Genomic DNA, 25,791 nt, shown 5'->3' with positions numbered 1-25,791 from the left:
AATACATCTGTCAGCCATTGCACCGTGACATGTAACTGCACTTTATCAAGCACAAGGGTGTGCAAATCAATGGATGCACAATAAGCAGTCAAGAGACATTTTGTAGTGCAAAATCTGTGGGAGAAACGAAGGAAATCACCACCAGCAGAAAGAACATTTACTCATTACAGCACAGCACAGCACAGGTTGGAGATACAAGGGGAACAAGGGTCTCTGACTACTGACAGTCTACATCAGATACTTTATGACAATTAAAAAAACCTCAAGCATCTTGAGCAGGGATTTTGGAACGTCATTCTCTCTCTGGAAAGTTGACATTTGCTTGTCATGAGCGACTCTTCCCCCTCCTCTGTGAAACGTTCACTTCACAGCGTGTCTCTGTACAGTTTGTATCCGTCAGCTGAGCGGCAGCTTCTCTCGCCTGCTGACGCACAAAGAGTCCCCTCCAACTTTGTTCCCCTGTTGAGAGAATTCACGACGTAAAATAATTGCGCGGTGTTTAAAATACGTGTGTTAATTTCATATAGCTTTGAATATTTTGTTGACTAACTTAAACGTTAGCTTGTGTCAGTGTTATCTAACTTACTGAAGATATTTCATGGCTTCATGTGGTTTCATCTGATGTACGACACAAGTAGCATTGGTTATTTAGGTTCTTGGGGGGGTTCAAGTTGTTTTTGTTGCATCATTGTTTTTCTGTAACCTTCAACATAACGCAGACATATTTAAAGATCATTAAAATAAACTCCCATTTTTGTCCAAAGCAGCTAAAACTCTAAAATTACCCTAACTCAAGCGAAGTGTCAGTTACCGTTGGAGGGTACTCTCTCGCTTCTTCTATATATGCTTTGATCATTTCAACCAATCACAATGAGCTGTCGTGTCCAAGCAGGTCTACGGCAACCCACGAGGTCCGTAAAAGCTCTGACTACTGATTGTTGCCAGCCAACTACTAAAACAACACGACTGTTCACGGACGCAGGCGAAGATACAAGTCGTTTGAAAGTATGTATATACTAGTATTTTTAATATCTGTATCATAGTAACTATTGGAGAAGTTTGCTTAATAAATAGGCCGTGTCATATCACTATAGTCCTGCAATGAAGCTTCGTGCTAGCAAATCTTATTGTAGCATGAAGCTAACGGTAATAAATCTTTCTGTTAATTTGGATTATTTACCAAAGCTAGCATAATCATGTAATATGTGAGGACACAGAAGAGAGCACAATCTCGCTACTAACGTAACCTTTAATATGTAGTGTGTATGTGTGATAGTTTCATGAAAATGAACCTGCAACTATTGTATAAACATATGGTATACAGCTGTGACTTGCAGGGTTTTTATTTCGTTTTTGTCTGATACAGCCAACTCTTAAACGTATGAAACAGTGTTAGCTCTAATAAGACCACGGAAAACTTTCAGAGGAAAATACTAATGTATAAAAGTTGCAACACGGGGAAAATAAATGGAAAGTGTGGGGGGGAAACTGAATTACAGAATATAGAAAGAGGAAATGTAAAGATGATGTCCACCATAGATTTAGAGAATACAGCACACTAGGAGGGATTAACTGTCTGTCTGCGGCTCTGACTGTTTGTCCTGCCTGTCTGCAGCATGAGGAGGGGCAGGTGTAGTGTGCAGTGGGGGGGTCTGCTCCTCTTTCTGTCCTGCTCCCTGCTGTGTGTTCGCTCTCAAGTGGATCCACACCACCACCACCCCCAGCAGCAGCAGCCGCCTCCAGTCATAGGAGGTGCTGCTCACGTCTCCGGTCACGGCCGCCTGGACAAAAACATGGTCCAAGACAAAGAGTGAGTGATATCTCCTAACTCATAACGGGCCTTCTGCCATGTTGATACATGAGTCAGGACTGGACTTTGAGCGCTGTCAGTAGCAGTGGTCCCACTCTGTGTAATCAAAAGCTATGTGTGTTTGTATTCCTCTGCTTTCAGCCACATCATGGAGCATTTGGAGGGAGTGATAGACAAACCAGAGAACGATATGACACCACAGGAGCTTCAGCTGCACTATTTCAAGATGCACGATTATGATGGAAACAACCTGTTGGACGGGCTGGAGCTAGCCACAGCCATCACACATGTACACAAAGAGGTAAATATACACGTGATTATGCCAATATTTTTGTCCTTATGTAAAGTCACGGTTATTTAATTAGCACATTTATCAAGCATAATTAAAACAACCGTCATTTAGACAAAGTGCTTCCCAGTAGAGAAATAATATTGGTGTTCACAATTTCCCAAACAAGTTTAAATATCAAGATTAAGACCCGTCATTTATTATCTAAACATAGTACATTGAATGTTAATGTCCTGTTTTAAGAGAAAAAGACCGCTAGCTGAACCAGGCTGAGGGAGGTCACCTGTTTGCCTCAACCGGTCGGGGTGAAAGCATAATGTCTGTTGACAGAAATCCATCCATCCATTATCTATACACCGCTTAATCCTCACTAGGGTCGCGGGGGGGGCTGGAGCCTGTCCCAGCTGACTCGGGCGAAGGCAGGGGACACCCTAGACAGGTCACCAGTCTGTCGCAGGGCTACATATATAGACAAACAAGCACTCTCACATTCACACCTACGGGCAATTTAGAATGATCAATTAACCTCAGCATATTTTTGGACTGTGGGAGGAAGCCGGAGTACCCGGAGAAAACCCACGCATGCACAGGGAGAACATGCAAACTCCATGCAGAAAGATCCCGGGAAAGCCGGGACGCGAACCAGGGACCTTCTTGCTGCAAGGCGAAAGTGCTAACCACTACGCCACTGTGCAGCCCTGTTGACAGAAATACCAGAAATAATTTTAACTGACAGCTACAGGAGTAGCATAATATACTTGTTTTGACAGAAAAAATGTTTCTTGACTAAAATCCTTCATCTTAACATTATAGCTTCATTGGTGAATTTATTGTGAGTCTTTTATTTAAATGCGATCATACCTCTGTAATCATTTAAACTGTAACTTTGCTTTTCATGCATTACTGCAATTCACTTAGCTGAATTTGTGAAAATTGCAAGAAGTGTTTTACGTTCCATTCAGATTTGGCACAAAAAAATCACCTGAGAATGAAGTAATTACATCTTAAGATCATTGTGATCTCACAAAACCAGAATTAATTTGCTAATAATGACAAAATTTCACACTAATGTCTTATAGGATGTCTTATTGAGAACCAACATAAAAAAAAACAACCTCAGATTTATTCAATAAAAAACTTTACCTAACAAATAGTTGCCATTTTACCTGCTTATAAAAATTCTTCCTGTAAGTCTTCTTGAAAAAAGCATTTTTAGTAGAATATTGTAGTTTTTCTTTCATGGCCGCATACACTACTGTTCAAAAATTTGGGCTCATCCAGGCAATTTCATGTTTTCCATGAAAACTCACACTTTTATTCATGTGCTAACATTATTGCACGAGGGTTTTCTAATTATCAATCAGCCTTTCAACACTCTTAGCTAACACAATGTAGCATTAGAACACAGGAGTGATGGTTGCTGGAAATGTTCCTCTGTACCCCTATGTAGATATTCCATTAAAAATCAGCTGTTTCAAAAAAAAAAAAAAAAGCTTTTCTTTCAAAAATAAGGAGATTTCTAAGCAACCCCAAACTTTTGAATGGTGGTGTATGTTGCCCCTGAATACATCTGCATGAATTCTGCTCTGTACATTTTGTTGTACTATTCTTTGTAGGAGAGAGGAGAGAGCCAGCCACTGAAGGAGGAGGATCTCATTGCTCTCATTGATGATGTTCTGAGGGACGATGACAAGAACAATGACGGGTACATAGATTATGCAGAGTTTGCCAAATCACTGGAATAGAGCATCTTTCTGTTTCTTCATGTTCACAACGACAGTAAGGAATCTGCAGAGAGTGAAGGACCACCGGTGAGCGTACATGGAGCCAAACTGAGAAGCTGCATCAGCTTTGGGAAGACCTTCATTTAATCTTCACCTTCTGTCTCACAGGCGGTCAATCAGGGTTATCGGTAGTTTATGACACAAATGTTTCCAAGTTGGCTAAAGAAATTATTCAAGTGATTTAATAAGCAGCAAACAAGATGGAACAACATATGCCTGTTGTTTTAGTTTGACTCTGTTGTATGCTTACAAATGAGAGGGACATTTTACACTCTCTGCTTTTGTAGATTCCTTGAAGTCATGCCATCTTTAAAGGGTCAGTTCACCCACTTCCCAAAATGTTTCCTACTTTACCTTCAGCAGTATGTAGCCTTCTTTCAGGTGTTTCTGTTGAGCTTTTGAGACCTCAATGGCAGAATACAAAGATGCGAGATCCTTTCTTTGTGATCTATTTTCTACCAAAGTACAACAGCCAGTACACATTTTAAAATCTGTGACCCACCCAAAGTAAAGTGGACACTGTAAGAAGAACCACTACTGTTGAGTTTTTTTTACATGTGATGTTTGGTGTTGTGTTCAGCGTCAGACTAAGTTTCACTCGGCGGCGGATCTCAAACCTCTAAAACATTTTGGGTGAACTGATCCTTTGATCGTACAACTTTGTGGTGCTACATTTAATTCACCCCGGCAGACCAACGGCATCTAAACCGAATGTCATTACTTTAAATTGGCCAGATCTCTTTTACACAATGTTTATATAAACTAGCACACACTCATTTGATACTGGACATAGTGGACCAAATGATTCCTTCTGTGAATCCATTTCACTTGCTGTTTGTGGTGAGGATGGTGACTCAAACATGTTGTTCTCGTGACAACAGAACGTGGCCTTGACTTGATCAGATGTACAGTATATGAGTGTGTGTATAAAATGGTAAACCAGCAGCATGTCAGACAATGTGGCACCTCACATTTGTTCCTGAGGTGGTTTTTGCTGTTTCCCTCATGATTATTGCAACTACAAAATGAGCCAATCATTGTTCTCCCCACAATAGTTGTCAGCCAGCAGATACTTGACATAAATCTGTCATCACATAGTGAATGTAAGGCAGCACCATACTGTGTGTTGCTGAATCTTCGTCACTGGATAAGCTAGACTAAAGCACACTGGCCGATGCTGCTGCCGCTGTAGTTTTTGTAAGAGCTGACTCTGTTTCTTGGGTTTCCAGTAAAGCACTTGAACACAACACGTGTTTGCTTCAGACATTAGCTGCCTTTAAAACAGACATAGAGAAAATGTGTTCGGTGAAGTGTGTTGAATCCATCTGTGATTTCTTCATAAGTATGATTTTTCATAGGGATGAATTCTGTATTTTTGCCATCCAGTATTGATAGTTCAATAAATTCAGGTTGTGAAATGCAGATATTTAAAAAGCGTGACAGATGCAACTGTGTTGTCTCTGGAATGTGACATATTAAAAACCTGTAAACTGAATATGTTGTCATGTGATGTCGTTGGCTGTTTTTGAGGCAAATTGCAGTTTTTGGTCCTGTCAGATAAAATTCATAAAATGACATTTAGTAGTAGTAGTCATCTGCAGATGTGTATTTATGAAATGTGAAGGTTTTCAGACTGTAGAACTTCATTTTCTATTGCAGTTGAAAAGATCAGCAGATTCCAAAATGTATTTTTCCTGAAATACAGTAAAAATGGTTGATATTTCAGTGTGTGTACTAACTCATGTTTTACTCATGCTGTGAGGACAGTAAACCTGTTAACAGCTATATTGTGAAGAAACTTCCCTTTTGGGGAAATCAGGCAAGACCGCATAATGTACAGAAAAGAACTCAATTATTCTTACAAGTCAAATGAGCTAAAATTGAAATACCTCTCGATAATTGCATAATCTCTGCATTGACAAGCATTACATGTCCTCCTGTGAACATTTAAAACCCCAAACTATATTGAAAATTTAGGCCCCAAACTTGAAAGTCAATGCAACAAAAGTGAATCCACCTGTGATTCCTGAAACATAATTGCATCCATCTACATGTTTGCATCATGGCTCCACATGGAAAAGAACTGCCAGAAGAACCAAACATTGTGGTTGTGAGACAGGAATAGAAACGGATACTGGAAGATCAGTGGAAACACAGGAGCAGTCATTAGGAGCTATAGATATACATAGTGGCATTATTGACAGGTACAGTATCTGTTCTAAAATGATGCGACAGACTGCACACCACTTGCACAATCTAGCTCTGAAAAACAGATGGGAAAGTGTTCAAGACTAGGGCCGTGAATGAAAATCTGAGTTGTTATTTGGACAGCGACCAAGAAAAAAAATTGCTTACTGTTCAGCACAAAACTACAACACTAAAATTTGCTAAAGAAAACGAAAGAAACTTAACCCTTTAGAACCCAGCGTAGCGCCGGCGCTACGTTTTGCATATTGATTTTTGATTGGCTGTAGATTTTACACCAGATAAGAGAGATCGATAATTCTTTTTGCATATAAAATCTGGGGAGTTACACTAACATTTCACACATTCACCAGGTCTCAGGGTGCTTTTTCGTTGCAGTGATGGGTTTGTAAAAATACACAATAAAGCGCACACAACAAAACTCTTTATAAACCACACCACCGGTATTTGGAGGAGTTCTTACGTTGAAATAAGCGTGATCACGTTGTGGCCATGACCTGTCACATGATTCTTATGTGTCCATACCCGAGAGGCTCCCGTCCCCATCAACAGGAAGTGACATTCTTGCCGGAAGTTGTAGTTTTGTAGTAGCCTTTTTTTTTTTTTTCGCAAAAACATTCAGACACACAGCCCACACACACACCAGACATCCACCACGGTCCGTGTACGGATCTGGTAATTGGATTTTCCGTTCTGAAACGGGTATTGAAAAACAAAAAACAAGTGGTTATTTGATTTTCGTTTTAAAATACAAAAATTAAAATTTAAATACAAGGCGTTTTTCCTTTTCATGATCAAAAAGGGATATACGATTTTAAAAAAAAGATTTTCGTTTTATATTTAGAATAACAAGAAAGTAAAATCAGTAAGAGACAGAAACGAAAAAAAGTCAGTTTTTTCATTTTCTGAGACCGGAAGTGGTCATCAGCAAGTGTGGAGCCAAACAGAGTACGGTGCATAGACTGTACGTACATATTTTTTCGTGAGTTTTCATGATCAAAATGAGAGATCAGGTGGCCGATCTTAAAATAAATCAATATTGATTTTTTTTTATAGAGCGTTAAAGTTTTGCGAAGTCAGGGGGCGGGACTACTTGATTGACAGTCCGGTCTAGAATGATTGACAGGTCCTATGGAGGAGGCAGCAGAGACTCTGTTCTCCTCGTTTGGATTAATTCTGATATAATAACTGTTGGTTTATTTATCGGTGGAGCTGCAGAACATTTTCCACAGACAGTTTTCCTGCCGTTGGCTTGTTTTAACCAGTTTTCTACCTTCGGCTGATTCTACCAGCAGAAACTGAAAGGACTCTGATAGTTTGGTAAGTAAATGTTTATTTTCGTATCGGTGCCGCTTTTAATGCACTTTATATGCAGGTTTAGTGTTAGATGTAATGTGTGCCATGCACTCCAGATGTTGGTGGAGTTTGTTTCAGTGTGTGTTGACCAGAGAAGAAAGTTAGCATAGTAAATATTAGCTTTAATGTTAGCGATGCTAACCGAGCTAGCTGCTCAGTCGTCGTAGCCTGATTAAAGATAACGTAGCATCAAGCTCTGTCATAGTGTCATAGTATAGCATGTCGCTCTAAAAATGTCATAGTATAGCATGTCGCTCTAAAAAGGTCATAGTACAGCATATCGCTCTAAAAACGTCATAGTATAGCATGTCACCCAAAAACCATCGTAGTATAGCATGTCACTCTAAAATTGTCATCGTATAGCATGTCGCTCTAAAAACGTCATTTTATAGCAAGTTGTCCAAAAAACGTCATCGTATAGCATGTCGCTCATGAAACGTCATAGTATAGCATGTCGCTCTAAAAACGTCATAGTATACCATGTCACTCTTAAAACGCCGTAGTATAGCATGTCGCTCTAAAAACGTCATAGTTTAGCATGTCGCTCTAAAAACGTCATGGTATAGCATGTCGTCTAAAGAACATCATAGTGTAGCATGTCGCTCTTAAAACATGATAGTATAGCATGTCATTCTAAAAACGTCATAGTATAGCATGTCACCCAAAAACGTCATAGTATAACATGTCGTCCAAAAAACGTCATCTTGTAGCATGTCGCTCGTGAAACGTCACAGTATAGCATGTCGCTCTAAAAACGTCATAGCATAGCATGTCACTCAAAAACGTCATAGTATAACATGTCATCCAAAAAACGTCATCTTGTAGCATGTCGCTCGTGAAACGTCACAGTATAGCATGTCGCTCTAAAAACGTCATAGCATAGCATGTCGCTCAAAAACGTCATAGTATAGCCTTTGGTGAAAAAAACGTCATAGTATAGCATGTCGCTCTAAAAACGTCATAGTATAGCATGTCGCCCAGAAAACGTCATAGTATGGCATGTCGTCCAAAAAACATCATAGTATAGCATGTTGCTCTAAAAACGTCATAGTATAGCATGTCGCTCTAAAAAGGTCATAGTACAGCATGTCACTCTAAAAACGTCATAGTATAGCATGTCACCCAAAAACCATCGTAGTATAGCATGTCACTCTAAAATTGTCATCGTATAGTATGTCACTTTAAAAACGTCATAGATAGCATGTCGCTCAAAAAATGTCATAGTATAGCTTTTGGTCCAACAAACATCATAGTTTAGCATGTCGTTCAACAAAATATCATAGTTTAGCATGTCACTCTAAAAACGTCATAGAATAGCATGTCGCTCTAAAAACATCATACTATAGCATGTCGATCTAAAAATGTCATAGTATAGCCTTTGGTCCAAAACCGTCATAGTATAGCCTGTGGCTCAAAAAACGTCATTGTATAGCATGTCATCCAAAAAAACGTCATCGTATAGCATGTCGCTCTAAAAACGTCACAGTATAGCATGTTGCTCTATAAACGTCACAGTATAGTCTTTGGTCCAAAAAACGTCATAGTATAGCATGTGGCTCAAAAAACGCCATTGTATAGCATGTCGTCCAAAAAACGTCATCGTATAGCATGTCGCTCTTGAAACATCATAGTATAGCATGTCACTCTAAAAATGTCATAGTATAGCATGTCACCCAAAAAACGTCATTGTATAGCATGTCGCTCTTGAAACGTCATAGTAAAGCATGTCGCTCTAAAAACGTCATAGTTTAGCATGTCGCTCTAAAAACTTCATAATTTTGCATGTCGCCCAAAAAACGTCATAGTATAGCATGTTGCTCCAAAAAACGTCATCGTATAGCATGTCGCTCTTGAAATGTCACAGTATAGCATGTCGCTCTAAAAACATCATAGCATAGCATGTCGCTCTAAAACTGTCATAGTGTAGCATGTTGCTCTAAAAACATCATAGTTTAGCGTGTCGCTCTAAAAACTTGATAGTATAGCATGTCGCCCAAAAAACGTCATAGTATAGCATGTTGTCCAAAAAACGTCATCGTATAGCATGTCGCTCTTGAAACGTCACAGTATAGCATGTCGATCTAAAAACGTCATAGCATAGCATGTCGCTCTAAAAACGTCATACTATAGGATGTCGATCTAAAAACGTCATAGTATAGCCTTTGGTCCAAAAAACATCATAGTATAGCATGTGGCTCAAAAAACGTCATTGTACAGCATGTCGTCCAAAAAACGTCATCGTATAGCATGTCGCTCTTGAAACGTCATAGTATAGCATGTCTCTCTAAAAACGTCATAGTATATCATGTTGCTCTAAAAACGTCATAGTATAGCATGTTGCTCTAAAAACGTCATAGTATAGCCTTTGGTCCAAAAAACGTCATAGTACAGCATGTCGCTCTTGAAACGTCATAGTATAGCATGTCGCCCACAAAACGTCATGGTATAGCATGTCGCCCAAAAAACGTCATAGTATAGCATGTCGCTCTAAAAACGTCATAGTATAGCATGTTGCTCTAAAAACGTCATAATATAGCATGTTGCTCTAAAAATGTCATAGTATAGCATGTCGCTCTAAAAATGTCATAGTGTAGCATGTTGCTCTAAAAACGTCATAGTTAAGCATGCCGCTCTAAAAATGTCATAGTGTAGCATCTTGCTCTAAAAACGTCATAATTTAGCATGTCACTCTAAAAACTTGATAGCGTAGCATGTCGCCCAAAAAACGTCATAGTATAGCATGTTGTCCAAAAAACCTCATCGTATAGCATGTCGCTCTTGAAACGTCACAGTATAGCATGTCACTCTAAAAACGTCATAGCATAGCATGTCGCTCTAAAAACATCATACTATAGCATGTATTAGTATTAGCCTTTGGTCCAAAAAACGTCATAGTATAGCATGTGGCTCAACAAACGTCATTGTATAGCATGTCGTCCAAAAAACATCATCGTATAGCATGTCGCTCTTGAAACATCATAGTATAGCATGTCACTCTAAAAATGTCATAGTATAGCATGTCGCCCAAAAAATGTCATAGTATAGCATGTCGCTCTAAAAACGTCATAGTACAGCATGTCGCTCTAAAAATGTCATAGTGTGTAGCATGTCGCTGTAAAAACGTCATAGTTTAGCATGTCGCTCTAAAAACTTGATAATATAGCATGGTGTCGAAAAAACGTCATCGTATAGCATGTCGCTCTAAAAACGTCATAGTATAGCCTTGATTCCAAAAAACATCATAGTATAGCATGTGGCTCAAAAAACGTCATTGTATAGCATGTCGTCCAAAAAACGTCAGCGTATAGCATGCCGATCTAAAAACGTCATAGTATAGCCTTTGGTCCACAAAACATCATAGTATAGCATGTGGCTCAAAAAACGTCATTGTATAGCATGTCATCCAAAAAACGTCATCGTATAGCATGTCACTCTAAAAATGTCATAGTATAGCATGTTGCTCTAAAAGCGTCATAGTATAGCATGTTGCTCTAAAAACGTCATAGTATAGCCTTTGTTCCAAAAAACATCATAGTATAGCATGTGGCTCAAAAAACGTCATTGTATAGCATGTGTCTCTTGAAACGTCATAGTATAGCATGTCGCTCTAAAAACGTCATAGTATAGCATGTTGCTCTAAAAACGTCATAGTATAGCCTTTGTTCCATCAAACATCATAGTATAGCATGTGGCTCAAAAAACGTCATTGTATAGCTTGTCGTCCAAAAAACGTCATCGTATAGCATGCCGATCTAAAAACGTCATAGTATAGCCTTTGGTCCAAAAAACGTCATAGTATAGCATGTCACTCTTAAAAAGTCATAGTATAGCATGTCGCTCTAAAAACGTCATAGTATAACATGTCGCCCAAAAAACGTCATGGTATAGCATGTCGCTCTAAAAACGTCATAGTGTAGCATCTTGCTCTAAAAACGTCATAGTTTAGCATGTCGCTCTTAAAACTTGATAGTATAGCATGTCGCCCAAAAAACGTCATAGTATAGCATGTCGCTCTAAAAACGTCATAGTGTAGCATCTTGCTCTAAAAACGTCATAGTTTAGCATGTTGCTCTAAAAACTTGATAGTATAGCATGTCGCCCAAAAAACGTCATAGTATAGCATGTCGCTCTAAGAATGTCATAGTATAGCCTTTGGTCAACAAAATGTTTTTATGTCCTGGCTGTCTGAAGTAAGGGAGGAGCAACACCAAAACAGTCCAAACGCTGGTTTCCAGAGGGTTAGACGAGTATTTATTTGAAAGAGGAAGTTTACAACAACACAACATGTGAGGGGGTTAAAAGCAAATGGGTGTTAGTAAAATAAAAATAAACAGAACTAAAAGTGAACTTCATGTTGACATTGATGGACATTCCAACCAGGAACAAAGTAAACAATAATCAATACAAAAAAAATACTCTTCCTGTTCACCTCTTCAAGCCCAAAAACACACCGCAGTAGCACCCTAAACTAAAACTACTAATGGCTTTCCTGTTTTCCTTTCTGAACAAGTCAAAGGTCCCTCTCTATCTCCCCACACATCCACCAACCACTGGAGCACATCTCCAAAGTTCTGCCGGGCCAGCTCAGCTTCCCCTCAGAAGAAGTTCCACCAGATGAAGGAGCCTTTTGAGAGGCAGCTGGCATCGTGATTGGACTGTACTTTGGTCTGTTCCAATCCAGCTTCAGCTCCAGAGACGGCAGGCGGGACGAGTCAACGGAGGCCGGGTGGACGAAGGCTGCAGCTGAGTACAATCCAGAAAACAACAGAGGAGGAGTGCAGTGGCCCAGGGCCAGAACAAACAGAGTATGTCTCTTAGAAAACATCATAGTACAGCCTTTGGTATGAAAAAACGCCATCATATACATCGTATATTGTACAAATAACAAGTCAAAGCAAAGAGACATACATTGTAGAATTGTAGTAATTGTGGGCTGACTGATTTACTGATTATCAGTATCTTATTTTTTACTGATTTATGGTAATAAATACATTTAAAAATGGCACTACTTTGGCTCTGAACCTTCATCAACCTGTGGTCGCTCTGTCTTCTGGAGTGATTTGATTGGTTATACATCACGAATAAAACTCCTGTAACTTAACATCTGTAAACAAAACAAAAACATATCAACAAAGTTTGCTGTTAGAGTTTGTGTAACTCCAAGATTTTAAATACTTTCATTTCCTGCAAATTAATATCTCCTCCAAATGTCTCACTAATAATCATTATCAGCCTTAAAAACCCACAAAACACCCCTCTGTACTCGACCACACTTAGTACAGTCCGGTTCCCCCTTCTATAAATCTGCTTGAAATCATCCACTTCCTGTTTGTCAAAGTGTCCTTCTACCTGGATAGGTTTTGTTGGAGCTCATGCAACAAACATTTTGGGTAACTGCACTTTAATATGGATGGATGACACTGAATTAGAGTCTGTTTTAATGAGACTGAGTTAAGATGTGTAGCTCTGTCATTAAATAGGAAATTATTTCTCAGAATTCACAGAGAAAAGTCTGAAATGTTTGCTAGGTTAGCGTCCCACATGTTCTTTGGCTCAGCTAAAGCTAACTCTCTCCAACTTCTGGATCTCTTGAGTTGCTTGTTGTTAAAATATCTTGCTGTAGGTGCTGAAGCTCAGAAAGTCTGAGATGTTTGTTCAAAATAAGCTCATTCTCAAGTCTTATCTGAACTGTCCTCTTTTGTTTGAACTTTCCCTAAACTTAGGAGTTAATGACAGAGCAGCACATTCAGACTCAGTCTCATTTATGTAGAGATTAAACTTCAGTGTCATTCATTGATGTTAAAGTGCAGTTTTTCAAATGTTTGTTGCACATGCTCCCGACCAAACCAGTCCAGGTGGAAGACGATGTGAAGAGAAAGCTCCAGAGGATGAATATCACACATTTACGTTGGAAATAAATGTCCTTTAATTAGACATTGTCATGCAAAAGTTGGATTTCCCTTTAATGATGTTCAAATCTTTGTTGAGTGTTTTGTTGATGTTGGTTTCTAAATGTTTTCTGACACTCGGCCCCAAAGATTAAAACCTTCTACGGCTCACAAGCTGCAACAATTCACACATTATCAACTATCTTTCTGACTAAACTAAGATAAAAAGTGAAAAACTGCCTGATTCCTGCATCATGAATGTAAATCTTTTTGGTTTTCATGACAGTAAACAATATATTTGGGTTTGACATTTTATAAACCAAAACAAGAAATGAATTACTGGAGAAAACAATCAACAGATTAATGGACAAAGAAAATGTGTTTTCCAACATATATGGCTGAATTACTCCAACATTACAAGATACATACAATTTGAATTCAATTTTATTTATATAACGCCAATTACAGGTCAAATTGTCTCAAGACACTTTATTTTTTTTGTCATATTTAAAATATGACAAAGTAAGAAATTTAAACCTCTTGACTAATCCAATTTATTACTTGGTTTTTAAGAGACTAATCGACAACTAAAATAAGTTTCTCCACTAAAACTAATAAACATGAGGTCAAATAGAAGGAACAGTTTTAAATACTGCAGTCACGATGACAAGAATAAAGTTTGTCAACAAAAACTAAATCTGCTGGTGGATTCCATTGAAGTCCTAATAAATGATAATAAAGTGTGATACTAAAGGTTTGCGGTGCTAAAAATGTCAAAGTAAAGATATGAAGTTGAACATCTGGATGGAGGTTGATAAAAGTTGACCTCCCTTCATTTCTCTGGAGCGACTCCATGGATTTTATGGATGGTGGTTAAAGACCTGCTCTTCTAGTGGTCTTCCTTCTAGTCACTGTAAAAAGTCAGTCCATCCTGGCCGCCTTCAACACCTCTTCATGACAAGTTGTTCTGCCTCCGACCTCGTGGAAACTCCAGAAACTCGGGAAAACCTGTCGAGACTCGAGGAACTCATCGAGACTCGAAGAACTCGTGGGGCGGGGGAAGGTGTGGTGGGCGGTGGGGGAGTAGAGGGGGGAGGCCGCCACCCACCTCCCCGCCTACTCTCCGCCCTGACTCCACCCAGACTCCGCCTTGGCTCCACCCATGTGGTCACTTCAGGAACTACGATGCCAAAGGGAAGACGAACTTATTTCTTTGTATCTGATCTGTAGCTCAGTGAGTTAAGGATTTGCCTATGGAGCTGCAGGTCGCTGGTTCAAGACCAGACACTTCTTAAATTTTCTGAAAATCCTGACAAAGACAAACAAAGAAAAAGGCCGGTGGCGGGTCTTGAACCTGCGACCTTCCACTTGGTAGTCCTCTTCTTATCCCCCTGAGCTACTCGCTCAGATACTAATTCTTCTTTTTTTTGCGCATTTATCATCTATTTTTTGTCGTTTTCGAGTTTTTTTTTTAACTCGAGTCTTGACTCGACCGTGTTTCTCAGGAGGTTGGACTTCAGCCTTTGTGCTGGAGGGTTGAACCCTCAGTTCCAAGACTTTCCAAAGCCTCCACACCTCCCGAGTCCTCAGGACCTGAGCTTTCAGACAGTCTGAGGGCTGAAATTTTCTAAGTCCCACAGTAGTTCTCTGTTAGATTTAACTTTCAGACAGTCCAAGGACTGATATCCTCTAAGTCCCACAGTAGTTCTCTGTTAGTTTGAACCTTCAGACAGTCTGAGAGCTGAAGTTTTAAAAGTTTCTCAGTACTTCTCTGTTAGTTTGAACCTTCAGACAGTCTGAGGACTGAAATCTTAAAAGTTCTTGAGTAGTTCTCTGTTAGTTTGAACCTTCAGACACTCTGAGGACTGAAATTTTGAAAGTTTCTCAATACTTCTCTGTTAGTTTGAACTTTCTGGTTAACAGAAGCCTTAAAACTTGTGACCATGAGTCTTGATTTCACATTTAGACCATCCATCTGAGTTCTTCTCAGACCTTCCCCTGTGGGTTTTTTAAGAAATCCTCAACAAACTTTGATTCTCTTCATTGAACAGTAAAGTTTGCGGAGATCAGAAAGTAACATTAGTTTGATCAATGCCTTCAACTACTAGTAGACTTTATCTGGAAAGCAGTTTTCTGAAATGAGTTCTTAGTAAATCTGTCCACAATCAAACCAAGAACATAGAAAGAGGAAATGTTTGAAGAAACAACTTGATGTTTTTGTTTCAGACTAGAAAACGCTTTAAGACCTTTATTTGTTTATGCTCTTTTGATCATTTTATTGTCTCTTCTGTTTAATTTGATCTTCTAAAGTCTAACTGGTGTCTTTTCAAATGTTTTGTCTTTAGTTTGATTCTTCTTAAACGTTTAGTTTTGCTCTTTTCTCACCTTTTATTCTTTTCTAATGTCTGGTTTGATTTCCAAAGGTTTTGTCTTTTTAATGTTTGTTTTTTCAAATGTTTTATTGGCTTGTTTGAGTTTTTCTTTCCCAATATTTAATGTTTCGATTAAATCTTTAAGGTTCTTCTTTTTAAATGTTTTACTACCTTGTAATGTTTTCTTTTTAAATGCTTCATTGTATTTTCTGTTTAATTCCTATTTGAAGTTTTATTGTCTTTAGATGTAATTTTCTAATTAAACATTTAATTTTTTAATTAAATGTTTTGTCTTTTTAAAGGTTTAATAATCTAATTAAGTGTTTTGCATTTTTTAAAATGTTTAATATTCTTCTTGTTTTATTGTATTTTTTAAATGTTTAATTATGGAAAATATTTTATCTGTAATTTTTAATATTTGTATTTTAAAAATTTTGTTTAATTTCATAATGACACGTATTGTATCTTGCTGAATTATCTCATTCAATATTTTGTCTGTTTAATAGAGTTAAACATTAAATTACATTAAATTATATTAAACATTAATTTCTGTCAAGATTTTAACCCCAACCTTAAAAATGAAATAAACCCTTAAATCACAATGAAAATACTTCTGTTGTCACAATCATGAGTTAGTCAATTATTCAGTTTATCAATTCAACTTTATTTGTTTAGCACCTTTTACACAGATGACAAAACTAAAGAAGCAAAGGGAAAAAAACTATGCTAAAACTATGATTAAAACTCAAAAACATAAAAAAAAAAAAAGAAAAAAAAAGATTTAATATGGTAATAAAATATGTTGTGTCCAGGGGATGGAGGGAGTTTATTGAAGTCCTCTTAGACTCACATGGGAAATCATTTAAAATATAAACTTGATATTCAGTCTAAGGAAACTGCAGAGTGACAGAAGAACCAACAATATCTCCTGTTTGCTCCTTTAATGAGTCGACTCTTCTTGTGCTTTCAGACCAAAGAACTACAGACTCTTCACAACCTGCTCAAACTCTTGGTACAGGACCTCACCACACGGGTCAAGAAGGTTTCCGTCTCATTTCTACTCTGAAGCTCACCTTCTCAAACTGCTGACAAATGTTTCTGCTGCTCTAAAGTCTGCTCTCCAGAACTTCCTAAAAACTCTCAAAGTCTCTTCTGCTGCAGGTTGCTTTGTAGAACTGTTGCAGAAAACCTCACTAAACCACATGGAGGAGCCTCAAGATAGTCATCCAAATGAAACCGTACAAAAACCAAACTAGTACAACCCAAACGCTAAAGTCTCCTGCAGCCTACCAGAGAACCTCTGAGAACAGAGAATCAGGATAGGAACTCTTACCTTCTGGACAACCAACATTGGTTCACAAACAAGAATACAGAATGTGTCTGGCCGAAAACCTCTAAAGACTCACTACAGCCAAGATGAAGACACAACTCAGCTGCAGCAAATCCACTAATCACTGCACACATTAGCACCATGTGCTAACTGTGGCTAAAGAACCACATTTACCAAGACAACTATCCAGTACAAAGCCCTAAAACACACCAAGAAACACATTAAAAACGATTTTACTGCTGGAAGCTGCAAGCCAACGCCTAAAGAACAAACTAAAGCAATGGAGCCAAACCCAGTTCACTGGTGAAGAGAAGCAGAGGAAATGTTTGTCTGCAGCTAAATAAAGCAGGAAGACACTGAGCTGCTCAGGTGTTCCTGATAACACCAAGCAGCCACCTGGACAGCCAATAGGAACACAGCTTACTGGAAGTCCAGAGGGCTGGGTTAGTGAAGGAAATTTAGTTTAAAGTTGAAGCAGAAAGTTAATAAAGAATGTTGAAAACCAGCTTCTGATACCTGAAATCTCTGAGTTTTCACACAAAGAACGCCTGAACATGTCAAACTGGTTCCATAGTAGAACCATCATTGTAAAAACGTCATAGTATGGTGTGTTTCTCAAAAAACATTAGGACCCAGCTGTCTAGGGTTGCCAAGGAGCAACACAAGAACAGGACAAACGCTGGTTTCCAGGGGGTTAGGAGGATATTTATTTGAAAGAGGAAGTTTACAACAACACAACATGTGAGCAGAAAAATCACAAAGTCTGTCTTTAGTTCAGCTGAAAATATTAGTTTTTGTCTTTTTTATTGACCAAACTTTTCAGGAAGTAGATGAAGAATAATTAAAGCTCTCATGTAGAAGTCCAACTTATTTTGGATCCTTGTGGAGAGTTTAATCTTAGAGTTTGTAAAGCTGTTGACTTTTTAGAATCACATGGATTGTTTTGACATTTAATAATCAAGTCCTGAAATAAAATTACAGTTGTGGATTTCTGTCATTTAGTCTGGACTAAACAAATAATAGCAGCATAAATCTCCAGCGTCATTATGAGGAGTCTGGATTGAGGTTTCTCACTTGATAATGATCAAAAACATGAAATTTAGGTTGGTTTAAAGGAATATACCACCTTCAACCTTTGAATGTTGACCTAAAAGGTTGGTTTCAGGAAGTATTCCACCTACAAGGTCCTCAAACATCCACCTTAAAGGAACATTCCACCAAAAATCCTCGGACATGCACCTAAAATGTTGGTTTAACCGAGTATTCCATCCAAAATCCGAGACCAAAAAAATCTTGGTGTAAAGGAGTATTCCACCTTAAATATAGACCTAAAGGATGGTTTGGAGTAATATTCTACTCTAAAATCTTCCAATATAGACCTAAAAGGTTGATCTGATGGTATATTCTACCCAACATCCTGGAACATTTACCTAAAAGGTTGGTTTAATGGTATATTCCCAGAAAAACTGTTGAACATTAGGCTTAATGGTATATTTCACCCAAAATACTTGTGCATATACCAAGAAGTCAGTGTAAAGGAAATGTAGACCTAAAAGGATTGTTTAAAGGAATATTTTAACAATTATTTTCATTATTTAATAATCTGTTATCACTCAGAACCCTGGCAAACTTATTTTCATCAGTTTTTTAGTGGAAGTCACAAATAAAGGAGCTCTTGGTTTTTCCCTGGCGTTAGTGAGTCCAAAGCTGCTGTTTCAACACAGACACGTTCACATGCATCCACAAACCTCTCAGCACTCAAACACCCACAGACAGGAGGCCGGCTGGGCCGAGGCTCGGCGGCGTCCTCAGACCCACGAGTCGGGGAGTCGGTGAACTTGTTGGTCCGGTTTGAAGGCCTCCGTGTGGTCCAGTAGAAGTCCACGTAGTCGGTGTTGGCTTTGAACCGCAGCAACTGGCCTCCATCAGGTGGACCGGCTCGTCCTCGTAGGGCTCCTCCTGTAGCCTTGAGGGAACCACAGGAACATTCAGTAGCTGTTGGAGTTCTTCCTGTCAGGCTCGTGGTAGAACGGCTCTGAAGAATCTTGTACTTGTCTTATCTGGAACGATCTAACAGCCTAAACTGTTAACAGCGGTGTAAAGAAGCAAACACACAGGCATAGATTAGGACTCAAACTAGATTTATTTTAGAAAACAAATCAGCTTAGAGGCATTTGTTCACACGTGGCTGAATAGGAGGCCGTCCAATCAGATTTGAGGTCTTCACTCTGTAGGTTGTTTGTTCGGTGAGACTCTTGGACCTTCATCAGCTGATGTGGATGTTTGATGGTCTTCCTCTCTAGTGCCAGATGATTCATCCATGAATTCAGCAGCTACAGACTGAAATGAAGCTCATGCTGCCGTTATTGAATTCCTGTTCCAGATCAAATGTTCAGAGCTCACCTTGAATGCAGCCGTCTGGTGTCTGATAGTTTTTCTCATTGTAGTCTTCAATAAAGTCTTTTTCCTCATGTCAGGATGTGGTGAGACTCTTTCTCAGTCTCTGCAGACGTCCCTCATTGTGCATCTAAAGAGAAGAAACAGAAAAACTGATCACTGCTTCAGCATCACAAACGCTCTCCAGCATTGAGAGTGTTTTAGGAATTCATTCATTGTGTTGTGAACTTTGAAGGAGCAGAAACTTTACAGCTGTCAAAGATATGAGCTCCAATTCTGGAAGTTTTAGGAAATTAAGTTCATCAAATGAACACTTGATTCTTGCTGATAACTCTCATTAAATTACTGAAGAAATCCAACATAAAAAACTGTAAACTCTCAGGCAGATTTTGTTAAAGTTTGTCTATAATTCTATCATCATGTTCTGGAACCAGGACTCTGCAGAAGTTCCTTCAATCAGATACTTGTGTGTTTCTATTTAAGGCCTCAGGTTTGAACGTACAGCAGAGGATTAGAAAGGAGTGATTTTAATATTTAAATCAGTCCAGTAAATGTTTGGAGTAAAAATTATTAAAATTTTGATTTAGATAGATTTGTGTCATAAATAATATTGTAGAGTTTCACTTAAATATATCCAAATGAGTTCAGTGTATTTACATTTTATAGAATATTTGACTTCTTAATCTCAATACTGTAAGGTCTGACCCTAAATATAATAATGATGTAAATTTAAATAATATTTTAGGGCAGAGTCAACTTTAATCAGCTAAACTTACATAATAAATATCACTGTACAATCTTAACCTGAACATTCATATTATTGAGGTAAATTTACATAAATCATGATATTCTAGAGTCTTAACTGGAATATTTCTAACATTAATCTTTTTGTATTGTGTTGATAAACAACAATAACCCGACTTTCAGATAATATTTGTTGCCTGTGATTGTGAGACTAAATTCCTCCACATTCTGGAAGTTTAACTGCAGAAGCTGTAGGAATAAATAAAAATAAATTCTGTTCATTTCCACATTATGCACATTTATTTATTCTTAATATCTCAGACTGAATGGTAGTTGTCAGTAAAAACAAACTCATCTGCTGGACTGAATTTCCCAAAATGGAAACATGGACAGAATTTAACACTCATGTATCCATGGCAACGCAAAAGTTTCTGCTTCTTACCAAAGTTCACAACACAAGTAAAGATTTTAATGTAAAACTTCAGGGATGACTGCTAACCATAAGTATTCTGATCAATACTTCATGATCAATATCAGGACAGATGTTACAACTCCAGCTGTTGCATTAGACTGCAGTTATTCACAGAGAAATTAAAACATCACATTCCTCATAAAAACTAGATGGGACTTTTATTAAATAAAGTGTTGGTGAATAAACAGTGTAAAAAGTGCAAAGCAGCTCCATTAAATCAGGAGATGTGAGACTTCCACAGCATGGATCACCATCTGCTGTGTTGATTCATAGCTGAATGTCAGAATGAACTGAGATAGAAAAGCTGCTTTGAGCTGCAACATTACGGTCTGACAATCCAACACCATCACAGTTTTCATCTGGTTGTTTTGCTTCAACATGCTGTGAAGTTCAGTTTTTACCTGAATCAATACAGAGATTCTATTTCCAACCAAGACTGAAATAAAAATTAGAATGTTATGAGGTTATTAATGCAACTAGATCCTTTCAGATGGAAGGATTTACTTCTAAGTCCTAATTCAAGTTTCAGTTGGAGCTCATTGCATTCACAAAGAAAAACAGCGATACCTTCATAGCAACATTTAATAAACCTAAAGCTTCCCTGTTGGCTCATTGGTGGAGTTTGTTACTGAGCATCTGAACCTTAAATCCAGTGAGACGACCATCTTCAGTCGAGGCCAGTCAGAGAACTTCAAGACCTTCCATCAGCTGGACCAGATGTGGCATCATCTCCCTCTGAACATCTGAATGACAGGAGAAAAGACAGAAATCAAACACAGATCACAGAAATACAATTTATTCACTTTCATCATTTTATAAAAGTAGCATGAAGTTTATTAAAACTTGACAACATCAGTAATTAAAGTAAATGTTTTTATCTCATGTTGAAGCTAAATTTAAAGTAAATTTTAATGACAGTTTATCCTGAGAGGAGTGAGAATGGAGCTTTTCTTTCCTTTTTAGAATATTCCCTCAAAATATTCTGTTTATTATTGGCTTTAGAAGCATTTTTCTTTACTTATTTATTTTTAGATACCTCTCACTGATGCACTTTGCTGGTTTGCAGATAATTTCATGTACAATGACAATAAAGATCTTCTATTATAACATATTTTGCTAAAACAAGAACTGCAAACCTTCTCAACCATCTCTCAGGGGGAATTTGACGGACGGACGAAGGAATGACTTGAATATTCGGTTCGGTCCGTGAGGTCAGAGGCGGTGAGCTAACGGAGGAAAGAGCTGAATTTTCGGCTCGGTTCATAACGCCCGATGGGGGGTGGGGGTGGAGGTAGGAGGGGGCGAATATTCGGATCTCAAAATAAATATCTGCATACCACCATGGGGACAGAATATTCGGATCCAGCCCTAGCAACAGGTTGAAGTTTCATGGAGAAAAGTAAGCAATGAAATTTTTGTCAAACTTTTCAGAGAATAACTGAAAACATACTTTGTTGTGGTATATCGTCATATATATCGTTACCGTGATATAAAATAATCCATATCGTGATATATGATTTTTTCCATATCGCCCAGCACTACAACACAGTATTAGTCACGTGGTCAGAATGTTCTACTGTTATATTGTCATGCTGATTATATGATCAGTAAATGTTACCATCAATTATAACATCCACATTGATCAGGAAAAAAACAAACTATCAGTTCATTCAGAAACTGTGGGGTTAAACCTAAAAACACAAACCTCAACAGCAGTTTGTTTCAAAGCAGAACACCAGCTGGTTTTCACTAAAGAAGCTTTCAGAGCAACAATTAAATGAGTTTTGTTCTCATTAAGTTCAGAGTCAGCCAAAATAATGTCCACACATCAGGAAAAGAAAAACTTTTATAAATATTTTATTTGTATAAGTACTTCTATACATATAGATTCCTCTTTCTAAGTTTGATCAAATCACGATAACTCTGTGTCCTGTTGTACGATGTTTTCCCAACAGATGGCATTACCCTCATGAATGGAGCATCAACAAGTGACGTCTACAACACAACAGAAATGTCTGGAAGCCAGTGGCCACCACTTTGAGCACCTCTTGTAATTGTAGAGGCCAAAGATAACTTTTATTAATCTTGTGATGTCTGAATAAATTTGGTATTGAAATATTTATGCAAGTTTTTCTTTTCTGATGTGTGTAAACATTATTTTGGCTGACTCTGTATAATGGGTTTCTCACAGGTCACCAGGCAACATCTTTTTATAATAATGACAAACATACCTGCATTCTGCAGGAGTGATTTTCCTCATGTGCAGGTAAAGATGTGTGAGGAGCTTAGAGATGACAGGAGCAGGAGTCATCCTCACTAATTCAGCTTCCACCTAGAAACAGAAAGACCACAAACACACACTGATATACTCTCAAACGTTCAACCTCACAGCCTCAAAATATCTGTTTAGGAAGTGTTGTGTTTCTAAATTCTGCTGAAAGCATTGACAGACATTCTCTTACAAGGTTGTGTAAAAAGCAGCCTGTCCTCTGAGCTACTGAGAAATCTTCCTGAACAAAGTTTCTACGTGTAAATCAGCTCAACAAAAACTAAAGCCTCAGTCAGAGATAACAGGTATCGCAAATTATAAAGAACTTTCTTTGTTAACTCAGACTTTCTGCTTCAACCTCACATAAAAAGGAGAGTTTAACTCCTCAGGTGACTGAAAATGAACGGCTTGTGCAGTTCTAGATCCAAAAGTAGGATGTTTCAGCTCATGTTTTACTACAAATACATGCAATAATAAATAAATACAATGGCTGGTTGTTAGTTTATTTACTATTAATGTCATTTTATATACTGGATTGAACTTGAGCGGTGGAAGAGAGAAGAAATTTAATGAAATTATGGAGATTCAGAGAGGTAATGTTGCGCAATGTTAAGCGCGGTTTAATTCAAACCAGCTGAATGTTAAACTTCAGTGCAGCTAAACGGGTTTCAGTTAAACTTAAAGTAAAACAACTTTTTTAAAAGCTAAAATACACAGCAGAGAAATACAGGTTGAGAAGGTCTCTCTAATAATGAGGACAGCTGCGGCAGCAACTAACACAGGTGTTCAGCGGTAAGTTAGCCACCTGTGTTGATTAGCCCGCTAGCTAACTTAGCCGCTTAGCTAGCTAACGCGTCCGGACCAACTGCTCAAACACGACAAAACACAACTCTTCACAAGTCGCTGACTTAACGTACAACAAGACAACGCTACTGGTTAGAAGTATTTATCTTCTTACCGTGTTTTACTCCAAAAACAAGATCAACAGCAGTCAGAGATACTACCAAACGTGCTGACTAGCGATGGTCCTCTGATACCCGAGGTTTCCACACATGCGCTGTAGCTCATGAAGCAAACGTATCGAGCCACTGTGCCGAGGCGTGGTTTGGTCACGTGACTCATGACGTTTGAATCACTTCAGTGACGTTTGAAGCACTCAACTGCTTCGAATCACCTGATTGGTTCGGTTTGTTATGTGAATCACTTAGCGGGATCGAGTGTTCCGGGATAGGAGATCCCTATTTAGTGTTGTTCATTTGAATTGTTTTTCGCAGAATAGATTGGTTTTTTTTGCTGTTGTTTTTGCTTTGAGAGTTAGTAGTATGTCAGTTTTTGTATTTCGTAGAGAATAGATAGATAGATAGATAGATAGATAGATAGATTATATATTTATATATATATATATATATATATATATATATATATATATATATATATATATATATATATATATATATATATATATATATTCCCAACTCACCACCCCTATGACACAACACCTGGCACAGAACCTTGTCAGGTGCTTAGCTGACAGACTACAAACCAAAGAAAAGAACAGTTCACTGACTGTTGCTACACTTGTGGCTCTGCAGTTCAAAACTTTTGGATTCACCAATCAGAGTGGCAGCCAGTGTGAAAGAACGTTTAATAACAGAATGCACAACAATTAACATAAAGAATACCAAGCAGCAGTCATCTACGTCACAAGCACCACTGCAGCCTGGTCCTCCACCACCAGCAGCACCTTCCACGGGTATTTTTTTTTCTCTTCTGAATAGGGAATGACTGACATTTCTGGTGATGATGATGATGATCTTCAATATTTTTCAGTTCAACTGTGGAGCCTATTAGACGAAGACGCAAGTAGAGCCTGGCAAATGCAAAGCGCCACAGCGAATGCAATTGTTGAAAGAACGGCAGACCCACTGGCTTACTGGGCAACCCACAAAACCGTTTACCCAAACTTGTACAATAGAGCCAAACATTTCCTGTGTACCTCAGCCTCATCTGTACCGTGTGAACAGGTTTTTTTTTCTAAGGCTGGGGAGATGGTGAGTAAAAGAAGGAACTGCTTGAGTCCCAAACAATGTTCCCTGTAATTTTTCATGAGTCTGAGCAAACAGACAAACTCCCTGAGCGTCCCTTGGACCACTGTGAGCAACATCAGACGTGTGCACTGTGGTCACACCAGCATCACATCCATTCAAGTTACATGGTTCATTAAAAGAATCAAATTACAGCATTTACATTTCTGTTAAAACACTTTGTCAACAGGAGCCAGTTGAAGGCTGCAGTGATTTTAGTGACACTACAATGTATAAGAGTGAAGTTATTGAATATTTGTCTCTCTTTACTGTTGCAGCTGTTTTGCAAATTGCAGACGGACCCTGTTCACTCCATAGACACCAATGTTATTCCTGTAGCTTGAAAGACAGCTACTTTTGATAAAACTGGGCTTGTAGCACATTGTCTGCCTTGTAACAATGGGAAAGAGGCACCGTTTATGTTTTGACAACCTATATCTAATGAGTTATTGATGCTGGAAGCCCGAATCTGTGAATATCTTTCCAACTTTACTGAACTTGGGGCCACTACCACCTAAGGAGTGATATATTTAATTTTGAAAAAAGCATTTAGCCATACTTAAAGCTTTAAGTGCTTTATTAACACGGAACTAAAAATTTTGTATTGTTTTATTATCACAGGTTCTGTCTGAAAAGAGGTGGCATCATTTTAAACAGTGAAATCAAACTAACAAAATGTAATGACCAACCAGTGAGCAATACTGGATTCTGCAAAAACATAAACAACTGTTTTTAAAAAATCTAAATCTTAACACAGTTAACGTATTAACTTATTTTTGTGTGTATGCATG

The 25,791-nt window shown here is 38.2% G+C and overlaps 2 protein-coding genes and 1 long non-coding RNA gene across 3 annotated transcripts in view; 1 reads left to right on the top strand and 2 right to left on the bottom strand.

The window, feature by feature from the left end:
• Positions 1 to 457, bottom strand: part of ttc7a (tetratricopeptide repeat domain 7A) — a 64,831-nt gene extending 64,374 nt beyond the window's left edge. The window contains exon 1 of the mRNA XM_035951983.2: positions 262 to 457. Coding sequence (XP_035807876.2) covers positions 262 to 318 — 57 coding nt within the window. The 5' untranslated portion in view covers positions 319 to 457. The remainder of the gene's footprint in view (positions 1 to 261) is intronic.
• Positions 458 to 877: 420 nt separating this feature from the next.
• On the top strand, positions 878 to 5,378 carry mcfd2 (multiple coagulation factor deficiency 2, ER cargo receptor complex subunit). Its single transcript, XM_023278368.3, has 4 exons — positions 878 to 1,005; positions 1,616 to 1,810; positions 1,952 to 2,111; positions 3,716 to 5,378. Exons 2-4 carry the CDS (start codon positions 1,617 to 1,619, stop codon positions 3,842 to 3,844), a joined length of 483 nt encoding a protein of 160 aa, XP_023134136.1. The 5' UTR covers positions 878 to 1,005; position 1,616; the 3' UTR covers positions 3,845 to 5,378.
• Positions 5,379 to 17,717: 12,339 nt separating this feature from the next.
• On the bottom strand, positions 17,718 to 23,973 carry LOC129350769 (uncharacterized). Its single transcript, XR_008604275.1, has 4 exons — positions 23,875 to 23,973; positions 22,879 to 22,979; positions 21,290 to 21,390; positions 17,718 to 19,561 (listed from the first exon to the last, which is right to left on the bottom strand). It is a non-coding gene; the product is annotated as an uncharacterized LOC129350769 (long non-coding RNA).
• Positions 23,974 to 25,791: the final 1,818 nt, after the last annotated feature.

The sequence above is a fragment of the Amphiprion ocellaris genome, chromosome 16 (genome assembly GCF_022539595.1).
Source record: "Amphiprion ocellaris isolate individual 3 ecotype Okinawa chromosome 16, ASM2253959v1, whole genome shotgun sequence".
Taxonomy (NCBI): domain Eukaryota; kingdom Metazoa; phylum Chordata; class Actinopteri; family Pomacentridae; genus Amphiprion; species Amphiprion ocellaris.
This window is presented reverse-complemented; position numbering and strand designations above follow the sequence as displayed.

What these genes read in the sequence shown, in the direction of transcription:
- mcfd2 (XM_023278368.3), top strand. Translation starts at nt 1,617, where the DNA reads ATGAGGAGGGGCAGGTGTAGTGTGCAGTGGGGGGGTCTGCTCCTCTTT. An exon ending in AACATGGTCCAAGACAAAGA is followed by an intron (nt 1,811 to 1,951) that starts GTGAGTGATATC and finishes CTCTGCTTTCAG; the next exon opens with CCACATCATGGAGCATTTGG. An exon ending in TCACACATGTACACAAAGAG is followed by an intron (nt 2,112 to 3,715) that starts GTAAATATACAC and finishes TATTCTTTGTAG; the next exon opens with GAGAGAGGAGAGAGCCAGCC.